We start from the raw sequence: 17446 nt of genomic DNA on the forward strand, positions 1-17446 counted from the left end.
TTAAGATAACAGGGTCCCCTCTCATGTAGTGATTTAAAAACTAAACACATAAGTTTGAAGAGCACACTTTTTTATGGGGAGCCAATGAAGGGAGCATAACACAGGTTCAGATGGAGATCATGGAGGAAGATTACAGACGAGGCGGGCAGCTGTGTTCTGTACCACCTGAAATCTGGAGAACAGGCCTTCATTCATTCCGACCATCAGGGAATTCCCATAGTCCAGAAAGTTCACTATTAACGCCTGGACCAGGGTTTTCCTAGCATTCAGAGGAGCCCATTGAAAAGTCTTCCTAAGCATGTGCAGCAGACCAAAACAAGTTCCAGAAATGGATTTGACATGTTTGGTCATAGAGAGATTTTCCTCCAAAAAGATATCCACATTTTCTAACCAATTTTCTTGGTCTCCGGTTGGTCCCAGATCGGTTGGCCACCAGTCCGTGGACCAGATTGAATGAGCCTTCCCAAGAAGTAGGACCTCCGGCTTACTGGAGTTGAGCTGAAGGAGGTTAGCAACCATCCATGATGCAATTTGTAACATACAGAGTTTGAATCTGACTTTGGAAAGTTCCGGATTTGGATCCATGGTGATGATCAGTTGAGTGCCATCAGCATTTGAGATTGTGTCAAAGCTGCAAGACCTGATAAGCCTGGCAAGGGGAGTCACATATGTGTTAAAAAGAGCAGGGCTCAAATAGATCCCTGTGGAACCCCTTTATCCAGGGCCATGGATATAGAGTGATAAGAATCCATATGTACACTATGAGTTTGTTCTGATAAAAGGTTTTCCACCCATTTCAGAGCTTTGCCACTGACCCCAATCTCCTCCAATCTTTGACTTAGAATTGGGTGGGAAATTGTATCAAATGCAACTGATAGATCAAGTAGAATCAGCATAGCTTAATTCCACTGGTCTAACGTGAGTCTGATTGTGTCGGTGACCTCCATTAGTGCTTACTACATGCTATGAGCTCCACAGAAGCCTGACTAGGAGGGTTCCAACAGAGAGTTGGATTCTAAAAAAGACACCAATTGGTGGTTTACCAGTGACTCTGAAACTTTGGCAATGAGAGGGAGCAGTGATATAGACCTATAGTTTTGCATAACCGTAGGATCCGCCAAACGTTTCTTAAGAATGGGTCTAATCCATACATTTTTCCATTTTGATGGAAGAGTTGCCAACTTAAACGCAAGATTGCATAGATCTGTGATGGGGGCAAGAATGATTAGTGCCAGAGTGATAATGAGGTAAGGGGGGCACGATCCAATGGGGACCCAGATTTGATCCTATGTAACCTATCCAAAACTTGATATGGGGTGGCGGGATTGAAATACTCCAGGGTGGAGGCCTGGGAGTTAACACAAACTTCAGAAGAGGCTAGTTTTTTCAATGCCACATTATTTGAAAGAGATAAATAGATATTATTAATCTTTTGTTCATAAGGAGCTGCCAGGTCATCGCAAAGCATCTGCAATGCTGGGATAGTAGAGCTACATGTGGTCGGAATAGTGAACTATTTAAAATGTTTAAAAAGCTCTTTAGAGGAATTTATTTGCAGAATTGAGTCTGTCCACTGTGTGAGTCCTTCTTGCAGTATTGCATAGTTTTTAGATATTTTCCTAATGAAATTTTAAAGCTGAGTCTATCCAATTTTAGACTTACTCCATTTGCGCTCATGCTTCCTACATGGATTCAGTATACCAAGGAGCGGGAGGTTTTTTTTTTGTGGTCAAATTCACGGGAGTAATAATCTCTAAAGCCTGCATTATGGAGTCCTCAAAAACCTTTAATGTAAGATCCATATCTTCATAGTCCCTCAGAGGAAGGGGAGTAAATACAGAGGAACAAGTGGAAGGAACTACCTTCCTCCAGGATCCGGTAGGCTTAGAGCCATTGGAATAACCAGCGCTGGGTTTCTGAAATGGTATAGAAAAATTTAGACAGAAGTGGTCAGTCCACACCAGAGCAGTCGGGGGATCAACCACTATGTTGGGTGGAGTTTGTACTCACGGCGTCCAAGGTAGGTCCAGTGATATGGGTGGGACTAATTACCTTTTGATAAAGACCAAGGGATTCTAGATCTGCAAGAAGACAGATAGAATCAGAGTCAGACTGATTGTCCACATGATGGTTGAAGCCCCTAAGAATAGAAACTGGTCTGCTGCTAATATATGGGGTGCTAACCGTTCCATAAGCTTATAACTTAAATTTTTGTTTTAGCCAGGAGGGCAGTAGACCAGGGCCCCCTTCCAGGGTAAATCTGAAGAGTTTTTTAGTTGAAAGATTATAATTTTCAACTAGGTAGGGGAACAGGAGTCTAAGGATTTTATCTTGAATGGGCTACATACAGCAATGGCCACTCCACCACCCATTTTTAACTGCCTGTCCAATCTAGTCAAATTATAATCATCAGGGAATGCTACTGCAATAGATGAGGAGGCAGTTGAGTGAAGCCATGCTTCAGTGATAAAGCTAAGTCAAGTAGTTTGTAGTTGGTAGTATCTAATAGATCCCAAAGCTAAGAAGCATGCTTTGGAATAGAACGCGCATTGAGATATAAGCTGTGTAGCTTGGTCTGAGAGGGGGAAGGAACACAGGAGAAGTTGCATATGTTACAGTGCCACAGACCCTCCTTATCCATAGGAGATAATATCCCTGAATAAGGGGTGCTATCATTTAAATTCCTTATCATGGTGAGCGGCGAACTAGTATAGGATAACTTGCCCATTGCTTACCCATTAGAAAAGATGTAGACTTTCTGGCGGCGTCCAAGCAATGGGCGCAGATGGGCTTGCCTTTGGTGTACCTTCAGCGCACCAGCAACTTACCCTCTGCGCGGGTCCCCTCTGCATTCGCGTTGCGGCTTATATACTAAGTGAAAGCCCGGGAAAGAAGAAAGTTGAAGACTAGACCATTAGACAGGTTATGCGGCGATGCTTGATATTGTGAGAGACCAGATACTCCGCTAGCTCAGAGCTGCTGAAGGGAGGTCCATTGTCCATGCTTCTCCAGCTTCAGGATAACTTCTGCAGCAGATGTTGTCGCCATGATTTCTACTTCAGGATAGCGTGAGTTGTCACCCACAATGACCAGCATGTGTTGTCATCCGGATAGACTGCCAAAATCTGCACTTACTCTCTGCCATGTGGCACTGGGGCCTACTTCAGTGATAACCGGTGCTGTGCGACCGGGTGAGCTCATGGGAGGCAAACTGGACAGCTTTGCACAACAGCCTTTTTGGTCCAAATCTGAGAATCAGACCTTGCTCCTCAGCCGGTTCTTTTACTTTACGATGCCTTGGTGTGTTTCATGTGCAATAAGCGCTGCCTTCTGTGTAGGACATTCTGGCAGTACAAGTCATGGGATGGTTACTGACAGCTCCTGGCGGACATGATACAATGCCTTGAGGATTGACTGGGCCTCTTCTGTGTGGAAAGATGCTGCGTTTTGCAGCAGCAGCCAATCTTTGGTTGTGACTGCCTCGATGGCAATCTGTAAGAAGTCATCTCTTTGGATGACGCCTATTACTTCCATCAGGGACATCAGAAGAGGTTTGGAGCGATCCACATCTTCGCATACTCTTCGGTTTCCACAGCTTCCACGGCCTCAGGAAGAGGAACAGGTCAGGCATGCCTCGACGGGAAATCAACAGGGTTTCGGGTGCCATGTCAGTATTCAACAGCAATTAAACTCTTGCAGCTGCAGGATCCATTCTTCAATCCTCGAGGGAGGCCTCGACGATGATCCTTGGAAGAGCGGGATCAGTAGCTTATGGTCTATGATGATGAAGAATGCGTGGCCAAATAGGTAGATGTAAAAATGCCTGCAGTCCCATAGAATGGCAATCGCTTCACGCTCTATTTGAGAGTAGCGCTGGTCTGTGGGTGTGAAAGTGTGGCTGGCGTAGGCCAGCAGAGCCCATTCCCTGCATTCCTTCCATTGAGCCAGTAATGCCGCCTGGCCGGTGGGACTAGAATCCACCACTAGCTGTGATGCTCTCTGGGGGTTGAAGTACACCAGAGTTCTATCTGCAGACAAAGCTGCCTTAGTGTGTCAGAATGATTCTTCCTGCTCAGGTCACCAGACCCATGGGCTGGATGACTTGGTGAGACCCCTGAACAGGCCGGTGATGTCTGACGGGTTTTTCATGAAGTGTCCGCAGCATGTCACCATGCCTATGAAATTGTAGACTCCTGACATGGATGACGGGGCCTCTTCAATGCCCTTTACCTTGTCGGGGTCAGGGCCGAAGCCTTTTTCCAAAAAGCAGTACCCAAAGAAACTAATGACCTTCCGTAGGAATTCATACTTTTCTTGGTGTTGTGTGTGCCCACGTTCCTTGAGCTGTGTGAAGACGGCATAGAGATGAGTCAGATGTTCTTCAACCGTGGGGGTGTGAACGAGGAAGTCGTTGCTCACGTTGAGCACCCTGGGCAGGCCATGGAGGACGTTCTTCACAATGTTTTGGAAGACTATGGTGGCGCTGGAGATGCCAAGGTTGAGCCTTGTGTATCTCCACAGGCCTAAGTGGGCCAAGAAAGCGGTGATGGGATGGGGGTCTGGTGGTAGCTGGAGCTGAGGTCCATTTTGGATAACCATCTGGAGCCCGTCAGCTCTCCAATGATATAATTTATGGTTGGTGTAAGATGGCTTTCTAGCTTGATCGCTAGGTTCGGGACCCTCATGTTGACACAAATGCAGACTGCATCTGGCTGCTTGGGCTTCTTTGTCACTACGATGGGGAAAGCAATGGTGTGGGGCCTCATAGCCACTCAATGATGCCTGCTTTCTCCAGTAGCTTCAACTCGACTTCTAATTTGGATCGAAGGTGGAAAGCCACAGGAGCAATGGACTTGTCAATATGCAGTTGGATGGCGGGACCTGACAGGCAGCTGAAGTCCTGCAACAGATGGTCTAGATCACATGCATGCACGCTAAAGGCAAATTGTATGAGGTCGAGACATTGAGCCGTGTGGCAACTAAGCAGAAGTCCTGACCCGTCTCGCGACACGTAGATCTTCGCTCTTCAGTGCGTGGAGTCATGGGACAGGTCTGCCTGAAATATGCAGTGAAGCAGCAGCGGCAAGCACTTGCCAAATGGGTATACCTGCATGCTAGTATTCCGGAGTGCTGGTGGGTCAGGTAAGCTGTGGTAGACATCCACTGCCATCAGATTAATTGTGGGTCTTGTGTCTATAAGAGCAAAGACAGGGTGGTTCTGTACTTTGATCCTGCACAAAGGGGCAGTCTTGAGTTATCTAGCTTCCTCACCACATGGACAACCGATGCGTCATCTTCGTCCATATCGACGTCCGACATGTTATCTTGGTGTGGTTCCACTGTGCGCACCACTTTCCATGGGCCTTTGGGTCGTTGCCCTTGCAAAGAGCGGCAGACTTTGGAGAAGTGATTGTGTTTGCCACACACACTGCACGTCTTGCTATTGGCAGGGCAAGTTCAATTGTGAGGGTATGGGCTACGCACCATCTGCAGGTGCAAGCTTGCGGTCCTTGTTTGGCAGGGCTTGGAAAACGCCCACCGGAATATGGCTTACCTAACCACACACCTTTTTGGACGGCATTAATTGGTTCTTTCTAGATAGGGGTAGAGGAGTGTGGGTCCATGTGGGCCGCCCGAGCAATGGAAAGTTTCCTAGAATGCCCACATTTTAGAATGTGTCTCATGGACATTTAGGACTCTTGCAAGACATGCTCATGCAGTTTCGAGGAGGTACACCCTTGAATGAACTGGGCCTGGATGTCATTGTCTTCATCTAGCAGACTGCAGTTGCTGGCAAGCTTTCTTAACTGCCCATGGAAAACATCCACTAATTCATCTGGTAGCTGTCGACGTTGGCACAGAAGGAATCTTTCATAGTCTGGGTTGGTGTAAGGTTCAAAGTGCGCAGTGACAGCATCCCTCATGGTGGCGTAGTTGTGCGGGGGATCTGCTTCTACCAATGGCTTCTATATTTTATGAACGTCGGCTTCTTCTAGGTGGAGAAGCATAGGGTATCTGTGGCCAGCAGGGACCTCTATTGCTTCAAAGTAATTCTCTAGGTATTCCACCCATGCTTTACAGGGAGTGGCTTAGGAGGGGGGAAGCGCAGTGATCGTGAAAGGCTCTAGTGGAGGAATGGATGCCATGTGGCTGAGGTGTGATGCGCAGCAGAGGAGATCAGGGGTCCCAAGAGGTCACAGTCCGGGTTTGAGGGTCGGCGCAGTTGCGATGCACACTGCGAATAATAGAAACATTGACCTGTGGAACCTGCCAGTGGACGATACGTGGAGACACTCCTCTAGCCAGGGAGTCCTGAGGTGGTTGCCTTATCTCCATCTTAAGTATCCTGTGCCTTGAGATCTTCTTTTTTTTGTGTCAATGATGGATAATTTTCACGTTTGAGTGTTATTTTTGTTAGATATCTTTTAGTATTCCTCCATGCACCGAAGATGCCCCTCGGCCTCTTGGGGGTTGAGCTTGGGGACTGGAGTCCCAAGGGAGCAGCAAAGAGGCAGCCGCCGCATTGCCTTGCCGGCGATGTGATCACCTGGTGAGGCAGGATGTGCCGATGTGAGGATAGAACCCTGACCCTCGGGCACAGCGGACCCAGGCGGGGCAGAGACGGAGCAGGCTGACAGCTCTCAGGCCTGGGAGGCTCCATCGGTGAAGTACCACGGGTGCTGGGAGCCGCTGAAGCAGAAGCAAGAGAATGCAAAAGGCTGGAAGGATAAGGGAGAGCACACATGAGTACTTTGGCCCTCTTGCAGCCACTGTGGTGCCGTAGACCAGTTCCACAATAGACCCTACAAAAGGACGACATATACAAAGTGATCCAGTGGTGGTCTCCAACTGGAGCCATGCCATGTCACACCAGGCTTTTTTATTATCCTACGCTGGCGTGCACCAGCCATCACTGCTGCTCTTACGCGGTCTGGGTTTTACCAATATCCCCCTGTGCACGGATCACTCTATTGTGTGGCCCATGACCCAGCAACACTACAGTTCTTTGTTGTACTTACATTTCCTGCTGCTCAGCCAGTATGCATGAGTATGTGTGTATGGAATGTTTGAATGCGTGATGACTGTGTGGAATGTTGGTGTGCCTGGTGGACTGGAGGAATGACAGTTAGAGGGAGTAGGCTGAGCAGCAAAGATGCAGCTCCTGGTGGGATCTTGAACTAACTTGTAACTTACCAATAAACTTCTACTTGAACTTACCTCGTGACTACAATCCATCTTTTCTACATTGGCGACGATCTGGAAGAAACCCTGCGTGACAAGACTGCAGAAGGTGAAGATATGTACATTTTTATGGAACTGTATTGATACTAGAAACTACTCAAAGCAAAGCAACTTAAAGATCAAGGAAAAGAACGCCCTCGCAAATCCCACCAGTGTCCTCAACCATCTGGACAGCCTACCCAGGGCGCTTCACATTCCTATTGGTTTTATATTTTAGAAGGAACGAATACAGCGCTGACCAGCATACATCAAGGTCTGGCATATTTTCTTGTTTAGCTACACGTTTCGACATTCAGAGGCATTTGGAGACAGTGGTGAAAAGAAGAACGCATGGCAAGGTTTAATTTTGCGAAGGGCTCTTAGCGTAATGAGAGTTTAAGGCGACGCTGTGGGTGAGGCGAGATCTGCACGTACGTTTTTTGATCTTTGTTTGCCAAGTGTTCGACTTCACATGAGTACCGAAGTCGTGATGTTACAGAAATATGGAGGTAAGCCCAATTTTGGATTTTAATTTGGGCCCCAGCTGTTCCCTCTACATGTGACAGTTTAATCGCCCAGTTCAAATCACCACACCGCGCGCTCACCTTGTGTGTGGATACTGCGCGTGCAGCCCTACCGCTTTCCAGTGTCCAGCGAAGCTGCTGTGCTTCCTCCGTGACGTTTGCTGGTTTCCAAGGCTTCAATGCATTATGCTTTGCAGCACGGTGGTGCTGGGAGCCATCCTGCGCGGCATCACTGGTGCGTGCCGCCATTTTGTGTTTGGCGCTCTCCTTAGTGCCCAGCAATTTCACGCACAATACGATGTCTGCCAACCACGTTTTTTTTTCTTTGCGTGTCAATAAAGTTATATTGACCGTTGACTTCATTCAACACCGAGGAATCATTTTTGGGGATTGCTGTCTGCTTCATAGTCATTCTCTGTAACTCTTTGCATTCATTCAAGGTTAGTACTAATGCGCTGTGCTCTCGTTGCGCTGTGCTCTCGTTGCGCTATCCTCGATCAATCCAGCATATAGGCAGTCTCTGTGAACACTGACGTTTTGAAGTCAAGCTGCGCAACTCACCGGAAATTTTTGGACGAGGTGATCTGGTACTACAATTCTTTTGGCAACCTTTTCATGTTTTAAGACTATCCTCATCGTTGTCAACCGCCAGAGGGTGCAGTTGTTTCTCTTCCAACTCCTAACATTTAAAGGACTTATTAAACGGCGTGGGACATGTTCAATATTTTTCGGGTGAGAGAGTTCGCTCACCGGCGTTGTCCTTCCATGCTCATATATTGTCATCCACTATTGGTTTAGAACTACGATTTAATGTGCTTGTAATGACTTATGTATTAATTCGAATGAGACTCTAAAGTGTTTGACAAGTGGTGTGTAAGGGGAGGTGTACCACAGTTCTTATCTTACTCAGTACACTAAGTAATCTGTTATTTACACTGTATTTTATTCTGTATTTTTACTCATTTTTGCTTACGTGGTATGCATTTAGTGTGAGCTTTAATTGTTAATGATTTGGCCGATCTAGATATCTTCAGGGCACTAAGCTTAGATGCTTCCTTTAGGGTAGTTGTGTATTAGAGCCGGTCTCTATACACTTGTTTTTATCTTTCAGTGTGGGTGGTGCGCACACCCTTTACACTGATTTCTCCGTAAACAGCATTTGTGCCTAACTTTAGTATAGATTGTTTGCCCAGCAGTGTAGGTTGGTAACCTTTTTACACTTGTATATTTGCTCTACCTTGTAGTGTGGGTTGTTTACCCTTTTTAACATTTGCATTACCTGTATATTTCCTGTATATTTGTTCTACCTAGCAGTGTGGGTTACTTTTCCTTTACACTTATTTTTATTTATTTATTTATTTTTCTTCTCTGCATACTTGCGCAATTGGTAGTGTACCCAATTCTTAAAATATTTAGTGCGCAATGGGCAGTGTACCCTTTTCTTATATTTAGAATGCGCAATGGGCTGTGTTCCCTATATATCATATATGTTTTAGTGCGCAATGGGCAGTGTACCCTTTTCATAAATTTCTAGTGCGCAATGGGCCGTGTCCCCTTTACATTATATATATTTTGGTGCGCAAGGGGCAGTGTACCCTATAATTGATTATTTTGTATGCATTTATTTTAAATGCATTATGGGTTCCTTTGTGTCCCTTATATGGTTGTGGCGTGTAGAACAGTGTGAATGGTTTGGAATTTACACTTCGCGGGTGTCCTCCATTCTCCAAGTCCTACACCTTGCCCTCTTTAGTGCGTGGTGTGTTGAAATGGGTGACTGGTTTGGATCATATACCTTATTGGTATCAACTTTTCTCCCAACCTTGCACAGTATTTCCATGCTAAAATTGAATTTAATATAGTGGTTTAGAGGATAGCCTTCTTCCTATTCTCATTTTCCATCTGAAATTCTTATTTCCAGGTGAATTGCTAATATGTTTTCCCTCTTTATCTCATATTTGCAGTTTCTCGTTTATCCCAATTTCTGGATTTTTCTTCTTTATGTTTCCAAGGGAAGGGGATGTGCTATGTTATGTTTGTATTTTCTCATTTGCACTCTTTTCCTTGCTGTATACTTTCACTCATTCTTCCGTTCTCTGTTCTTCTGCAATATGTACCTATTTTTCTGCAGCTTCTATGTCCTTCCTCTTTTTGCATCTTTTCTTCACCTAAAATATTCTTTTGGATGCAATGTTTTAACAAGCCCTCTGCATATTGGTGCTACCCTCTTATATGCTTGTTCTATTTATAGTTTGTTGATTTCTCAAGGGAAGAGGATGTGTTGTACTTACATTTCCTGCTGCTCAGCCAGTATGCATGAGTATGTGTGTATGGAATGTTGGAATGCGTGATGACTGTGTGGAATGTTGGTGTGCCTGGTGGACTGGAGGAATGACAGTTAGAGGGAGTAGGCTGAGCAGCAAAGATGCAGCTCCTGGTGGGATCTTGAACTAACTTGTAACTTACCAATAAACTTCTACTTGAACTTACCTCGTGACTACAATCCATCTTTTCTACATTCTTATTGTGTGTGGTAGGTATCTTCATGCTCTCTGCAAGGCAATAATCACATGGGTCTCGTCTGTGAGTGGCAGATGGTACATGGTGATTTGCTCTGGGCTACCTCTACCGGTTCTGGGGACAGTGATAAAAAGCCTTTTCAGGATCAGAACCATATTTTATGTGAGACAGTCTCTTTGCAAGTTACTGTCAGGTTGTGGTTGGCTTTCTTCATTGGTGCAGCCTCTGGGAAGACAATCATATAAGGCCTGTTCGAGGAAGAGAATGCAGAAGCCACAGAGTGTACATGGCACCATATACACATATCCTCTCTCCTTGTTAGATTAGGAGCAGTACGCTTCAGCTTACGGACGGTGCTTAGCGCTGATTGGCTGACTTGGGCCAATCAGACGCTAGACGGGAGGAGCCAATTGTTGCCCACTGGCTATTTGATGTATGCCACAGCATGGACACGCCGCTGGTGCACCAAAAGTGTGCCAAAGACAAGCACTTCCGCACCTGTCCGCGCCAGGAGTAAATGGGCATAAGCTCTCATACTCGCCTAACAGCCTCTTGTCCCTCAAGGCACAATGCTCTACTTGTGTTAATCACGCCTGGTCCCCACTGGGGGGGTCCCCTTAACTGCAAACAATGTGCGTTCAAAATAAGATTGGGTGGCTTAAACTCAATTCCTCCTCCCCACACATCTGAGTTCAGGTTTCTCAGCCTGAATTGTAGGTCCCTGGCCCAGCATCATGCAAAGGTGTTTGACCTGTTACTAGAGGAATTCGCAGATGCGTTGTTCTTAACGGAAACCTGGCTGACACAGAGCTCCACTGCCGAAGCATAGTTAGCACTACCCCAGGGCTACGCTATGAAATAATTAAATAGAGTCTGTAACAGAGGAGGGCATTGCAATAATCTTAAAAATAGTTCTACCACTGCAGCTTCATTAAGGAGGATATCCCAGATTGTGAAAGTGCCCTTTTTAAAATTACCCTAAACCACAATCTTACAATCTCTGGCTTGCTCATTTATCAACCACCAGGGCCATCTAAAGTCTTAAGGGAAAAGCTGGTTAATATAGTCACCATATTGGCCAGTAAATCTGCACATTTTAATATTCTGGGAGACCCCAACCTACATCTGGAAGATCTTAAGAAGGAGATTGTCAGTTTCTTAGCAGATTTAGAGGCTTGCCAGCCATTGCAATGTGTTCCCAGCGTCACACATTTAGCAGGGCACCTGCTAGACCCTGTATTCTCCAATCTGGCCTCCAGAAAGGTTTTCCCTCCTCTTCCCATGGGTTGGTTGGATCATTTCCTTGTCTCTATTTCCCTGCGATGGCAAGGAAATCCACTACAAATTTGTCTGCAGCCTGCTCTAAAGCGACCCTGGCACTAAATTAGACGTTAACCTTTTCTCTGATCTGCTGCTAAGTCATACACCCCAGCTACCCTCTAACATAGATGCAGCAAATGTCCTTTTTCAGGACTGGCTTATACATGCCCTTGACAGCTGTATTCCTGCTAAACTGAGCTATTGAAAAAGAGTGCAGTCTTTGACCCATACAAAATATAAATGCAAGCAACTTGAGTGTGCTTGGAGACGCTCATGTGACCTAGAAGCGAAAAACCAGTATCGTGCACCACAAGTTGACTCAGAAAGCCAGGGCTGAGTATATTGCCTCTGAAATTAAAGAGAGTAATAATCCCTCAAAAATGATCTTCACCCTTCTTAAGGTTATGAAGAGTTTGAATTCGGAAACAATTGCCCATCACCTCGACTAATCAGTGAGACGAGTTGGCCAGATATATTTTTAACAAGGTGGAGAAGATTTACTATAATTTTCCAACTGTAAATGCCAACATAGATTGTATGGGAGGGCAAAGGCTCAAAGGAAAAAATGTTGGAAGAACATTGTTCTCCTTCCCTCTACCATCCCTCTCTGAGGTTGAGTCTCTCTGCACTAAAGGTAAATCAGGCTCCCCAGCTGATCCTATGAAACCAGACCAACTCCGAAAATTTCAAAAACATATTCTACCACCATGTAGGGAGCTGATTGATTTATCCCTGACCTCGGCATCCATACCACTCATGGAAGCATCCTAAAGTAACACTGCTATAAAAAAGCGTCTTTGGAGCCATCCAAGCCGGAAAATTATCGCCATATATCTCAGCTCCCTTTCCTGGCCAAAGCTACTGAATCTCATGTGAAAGCCTTCCTCACAGAGTTTGTAGAGCTCAATGAGATACTGGATTCCTCACAAAACGGTTTCAGATCACGCCACAGTACCGAATCCACTTTCTTGGCAGTGACGGAGCAAATTCGAAGCAGTTTGGATGAAGAAAACTCTGCGGCTCCAATTCTTCTTGACCTAAGTGCCACATTTGATAACGTATCCCATGAGATCCTATTGCGCCGCCTGCAGGGGATAGGTATTGGGGGGGCTGCCTTGGCCTTGTTCAGATCTTTTCTGGATGACAGAATGATCCAGGTCACTGCACCACCCCACTGTTTGCAGGACTATGCCATCCATTACTGTGTGCCGCAGGGGTCAATATTGAGTCCCACGCTCTTTAATATCTACCTGCAACCCCTCGCGGTGGTAGCAAAAAGCAAAGGGTTGACATCAGTATCTTATGCTGAAGACACCCAACTGGTTATCTCCTACTCCAAGAAATGCAAAAATAACATCTTTAAATTTAAGGAGGACATGCTGGCTATTGCTGATTTGATGACAGCAATCTGCCTGCAGTTAAATGCCAGCAATTCCGAAATGCTACTGCTTGGGATTGACAGTAATTTGTGGTGGAGCAATGATGGCCAGATGAGTTAAAGCTTGCACACCTGCCTAAGGAGGCAGTGAGAGATTTGGGAATATGGATTGACAGTGGTCTATCCTTAGAAACCCAAACAAAAGCGGTTGCGGGGGCTTGTTTTGGGTTTTTGCGAGGACTAAAGCCACTTTTAGGTTTCTTTGACTCGCAAACTCGCCAGACCATTAGCCAAGCCACAATTTTATCGAGACTGGACTATGGTAATTCCCTTTACCTTGGCGCTGATAAATCTGGGATCTAGTGACTACAAAGGGTACAAAATGCGGCAACACACACTCTTTTTGCTCTCCCAAAATCTTGCTCAGTCTCAAAGCTTTTACCTAAGCTACACTGGCTGCCTGTTGATAAAAAAATCCAATTTAAGACATTGTACTTTGCTCACAAAATTCTGACCCAACAGGCGCCCCCTGTCTTAGCGAAAATGCCCGCACCGTACTTACCGCAACGTACATTGTGCTTAGCTAATCAGTTTTTATCCTGTACCTCCCGAGTCCTACGAGAAAGAGCCTGGGGCCACTCATTTAAGGCTTTGGTGTTTGGACTCTGGAATTCTCTACCTGTATCCATCAGAGGTATTCTGAACCATCTAGCCTTTCGAAAGGCCATAGAAATCTGGTTATTCCCAGCTTAACCTCTCTCCCTCTGCTTGTCTTCCTGCAATGTGTACTTGGGTAGCACTGGGACGCCCCGTCTCTGGGGCAGCAAAGCGCTATATAAATCCTTTAACTTAACTTGTTACTGAAAACTCAAGCCCAGAGGAGGACATGCAAAGTATGACTGTAGGCACTCAGTGAGAATTGTGTGACACTGCCGTCCTGTGCTTTGAATCCCTAAGGCACAAAGTCTTACCCCTACATCTGCATGCTGGTGCTGAGCTGGGGCAGGTAAGAAATATGGGAGACTTTGTTGGTTTTGTTGACGACCAGGCGGAAGAATTATTCCGCATACTGTCTGGAACTGCTTTTCATCTTTTTGCTGGATATATAAATGTATAAGGTGTGAGACCCTGACGGGTGAGTAGTCACGCTATACAAGCCACTTGATTGGTTAATTGATTGGTTCATTGATTATTTGATTTTTCCCCTCATCTTTTGTTCTTTTCTACTGTGTGGAATTCCTCCATGGTATGGAAAAACATATATTTATTGGACCTTTCTTCCCTCCTGTAAATTAACAGTTTTACTTTTTCAAGGTGTATTTCATTTGTTCAGTCTTTGACATCAATAATGACTTCTCCCAGCTCCTGGTACTGGAAGGGTAGCCAGGAGAGGAAAGAAGCCTCAGTTGTTGCAGGGTTCCTACAGGATCCAAGCCCACTCTCACATGGTAACTATGTGGTAAAGTGAAGACATTCTATGAAAGCGTACAATATATATTCATGAAGATAGAAAACGAAGCAGCTTTTGTTTTCAGTTTAAGTGCTATGATTTTATTTAGAATTCAATTACCAAAAACTCCAGCCTCCAGTTATATACTGACATGTGATTATTATAAGTAAGGATTCATCATTTCCAATAATTAAAATATCATCGTGTGGCCCTTCTGGAAAAAGCTGATTTGGTGCTTATCCTGGAAAATCAAGGTTGTCATTTGCTTTGCACACAAACGCAATGGTTGTGCTGCATCCCCCGTCATTCCATCTTCCAGGTTCTGTGGAAGATACAAAAGACATAATATATTTCATTCTTTTTCCAGGATGCCATGTAACTAAAGACAAAATTTAAGTTTAAACATCAGACGACATTCGCTCCAGAAATTGACGAATCTTCTTGTTGATGTTTTTATAAGATATTTGCATTACCTAACCTGCATTTCCTCTCACATTGCTTTTATCATGAGTTTTCAACTTCATTCACGCATAGTCTAAAGTTCTCAATATGTCCCTGTATAAGTGCCCAGTCACTAATTATGCTTCCAGCCCTTGAGCTGACCTGCTGTCATTGATGAAGTGGTAGTCTAGGGGTAGCCTGGAATCGGACAGGCTAGTCACCTGATTCTAAGGCCTATCAAATGGTACCCACTAAAGCACTACTTCACAAGCAAATAATGATGCTTCTTTCTATAGTTTGCACCTTCAGAATATTTGATATCTCAAAAGTAGTCCATGCTGCTAAAACCTTGTACAAAAAGTTTTACCTTGACTTAAAACTTCCCATTGTTGCCTCTCCTTTATCTTTGAATGAACTTCTCAATACTTTCCATCCTCTGCATGCCTCCTCTTTTTTAATACAGCCAAATGTAAGTCATATGCATGTGTGTATTAGTCTCTAGTATTGTATTACCTTAAATTGCGTCCTACCTCATCTAAAAAAACTAATTTGGTCCTTTTTGAAAGTCATATCCTGCAACCTAGCAATACCTAATCACTGTAGCTCAACTACTAATTCCACCAGCCATCTGCATGAACTCATTTACCCCACACTTATGTTCACACCTAATTCCTACCAAAATGAATGCACCAAAAAGACACTGGAGTAAATGCCCATAATGGCCTCATTGAGAGCACAAGACTGATCCCAATGACACCAATAACCGCGAGCGTTGGATTCCAGAGTGGCTTGCTCCTGACGTACAGCAGTTCTGTACCTCATCAGGAGTGGTAAGTACTATATAACTGCAATTAAAATACAATACATGTGCAAATTGCTCAATAGATTAATCCATTTGCAAATTTAGGAGGATTATGCCTAATGGTATATGTAAGATCAAGTGTAAAAATACCAAGATGCAAATTACCCTTGCTCCCTAAGTGCTTGACAAACTTTTGCATTCAATATTCAGATGGTAGCAAAATATGGCGAACAACGCATATACTAGTATTCATTAGGCCTGGGAGGAACTCGTAGAGATTTGCTCTGCCGAATTCTCCAGAATTACACAAAAATTCTGCGGGATTCCACAGCTGGACAGAGTGGGGCATTTGGTGCTATGGAATGCTGATGGTACTCTCCACTAACTTTGGAACAATGAAACATTCCTAATAAGGATTTCGAATTACACTATTTTACACAATGTACAAATCTAAATTACAAATGGATACCCACTGGTGGCCGAGAGCAAGATGGACGACCCATGGGCACTGCTGCCTCTAGTACTGCTGCTCTGCACCATGGTGCGGTCAAATATAGAGCAGTTTTGGCCTGAACTGGTTGTTGTCAGGTGCCACTCTGACATGTGACTGAGCCTCCCCTTGACCTGTGGGACTCTGCCTGATACCTGTCTGGAAGGAAGTCTTCGGCATTCAGAACAGGCTAATCTGTGGACCTTAAAGCCGGATGAGAACCATACTTGTGGGGGACCTTCCTGTGCCTAGGAGTGTTGGATATCAGCGCCCAATGTGCTCCTCACAGATAGTCGGTGCCCTTAAGGGGCTGTGCAATGCCCATGGGCAGCTAGTGTGGCATTTCGGGTGGGCATGGACCAAACAACAGCATCGTAGTGAGTTGGCAGTAAAATAAACTGGCTGGGGCCCCCAGGGGCCTCCCCTCCCTCGAGGGACACCGGGTGTGGTAGCTACACATTCGGTGTGCATGAGCTTCAGATCTAAGCACTGGTTAATGAGAAGCCCTGTAAGTGACACTCACTGCATTGGTTGCCATAACAACTGTTTGGCAGCAACCGGTCCCCATTATTTCACTCATGTGTGATCTGGGAACACTATCTGTTGGAGTGTCGCCAGTCCTTCAGAAAACCCCGGTCTCTGATCGTCATCTGGATTTCGTGATGTGCATACTTCTTGATGCCCCCACGTCTCCCTCACCCACCTGTGAAGCATCCTCCCTGGCAGCACCAACAGCTCAAATACTGGGTAGGAGGGGATGGGCAGCAAGGGGCACACTTAATGGGTGAAGCTGGCACCTACATCACCCTAGATAGCGCTTGCCTCATCCTAGCTAGTCCTAGCTAGCACCAGCCTTGTCCAAGGTAGCACCCGCCTTATCCTAGCTAGCATTAGCTTTATCCTAGCTAGCACCTGCACAATGAAATGTATGTAATGACACCCAACAACTGCACACAAAGGTGTGTTGTTTTAAAGGCACCAGAACCCCCTCTCTACCATGGATGTGATTACCTTCAAACACTGCAACTACCCATGGGGGAATTCCTTTCCACTCCTCAAGTAAGAAAAGAGTTAGAGAAAATAGAAAGAGAAAGAAAGAGAAAATGTAAAAGAGAGATTGTGGGAGGACAGGAGAGAAAGAGTTTAAGAGACCGGAAAGCAAAGAAAGAGAGAGAGGCGGGATTGAGGGAGCAAGTGACAAAGACTCGCAGTGCTGCATAAGTTTGCCGGTGAAGTGGCAGAATTTATTAGTTTATTAGCAGTTAAAAGAGTAATGTGGAATTACTAAATTCCCCTACTT

General features: G+C 45.2%; 1 protein-coding gene across 1 annotated transcript in view; it reads right to left on the reverse strand.

Moving 5' to 3' along the window:
* Positions 1-14486: 14486 nt before the first annotated feature.
* The window catches only part of LOC146831261 (lectin-like), a 56154-nt gene continuing 53194 nt past the window's right edge, over positions 14487-17446 (reverse strand). The window contains exon 6 of the mRNA XM_085605532.1: positions 14487-14735. Within this exon, the coding sequence (XP_085461658.1) occupies positions 14650-14735 (86 nt within the window). The 3' untranslated portion in view covers positions 14487-14649. The remainder of the gene's footprint in view (positions 14736-17446) is intronic.

This window comes from Triturus cristatus, chromosome 5_1, assembly GCF_964204655.1.
Source record: "Triturus cristatus chromosome 5_1, aTriCri1.1, whole genome shotgun sequence".
NCBI lineage: Eukaryota > Metazoa > Chordata > Amphibia > Caudata > Salamandridae > Triturus > Triturus cristatus.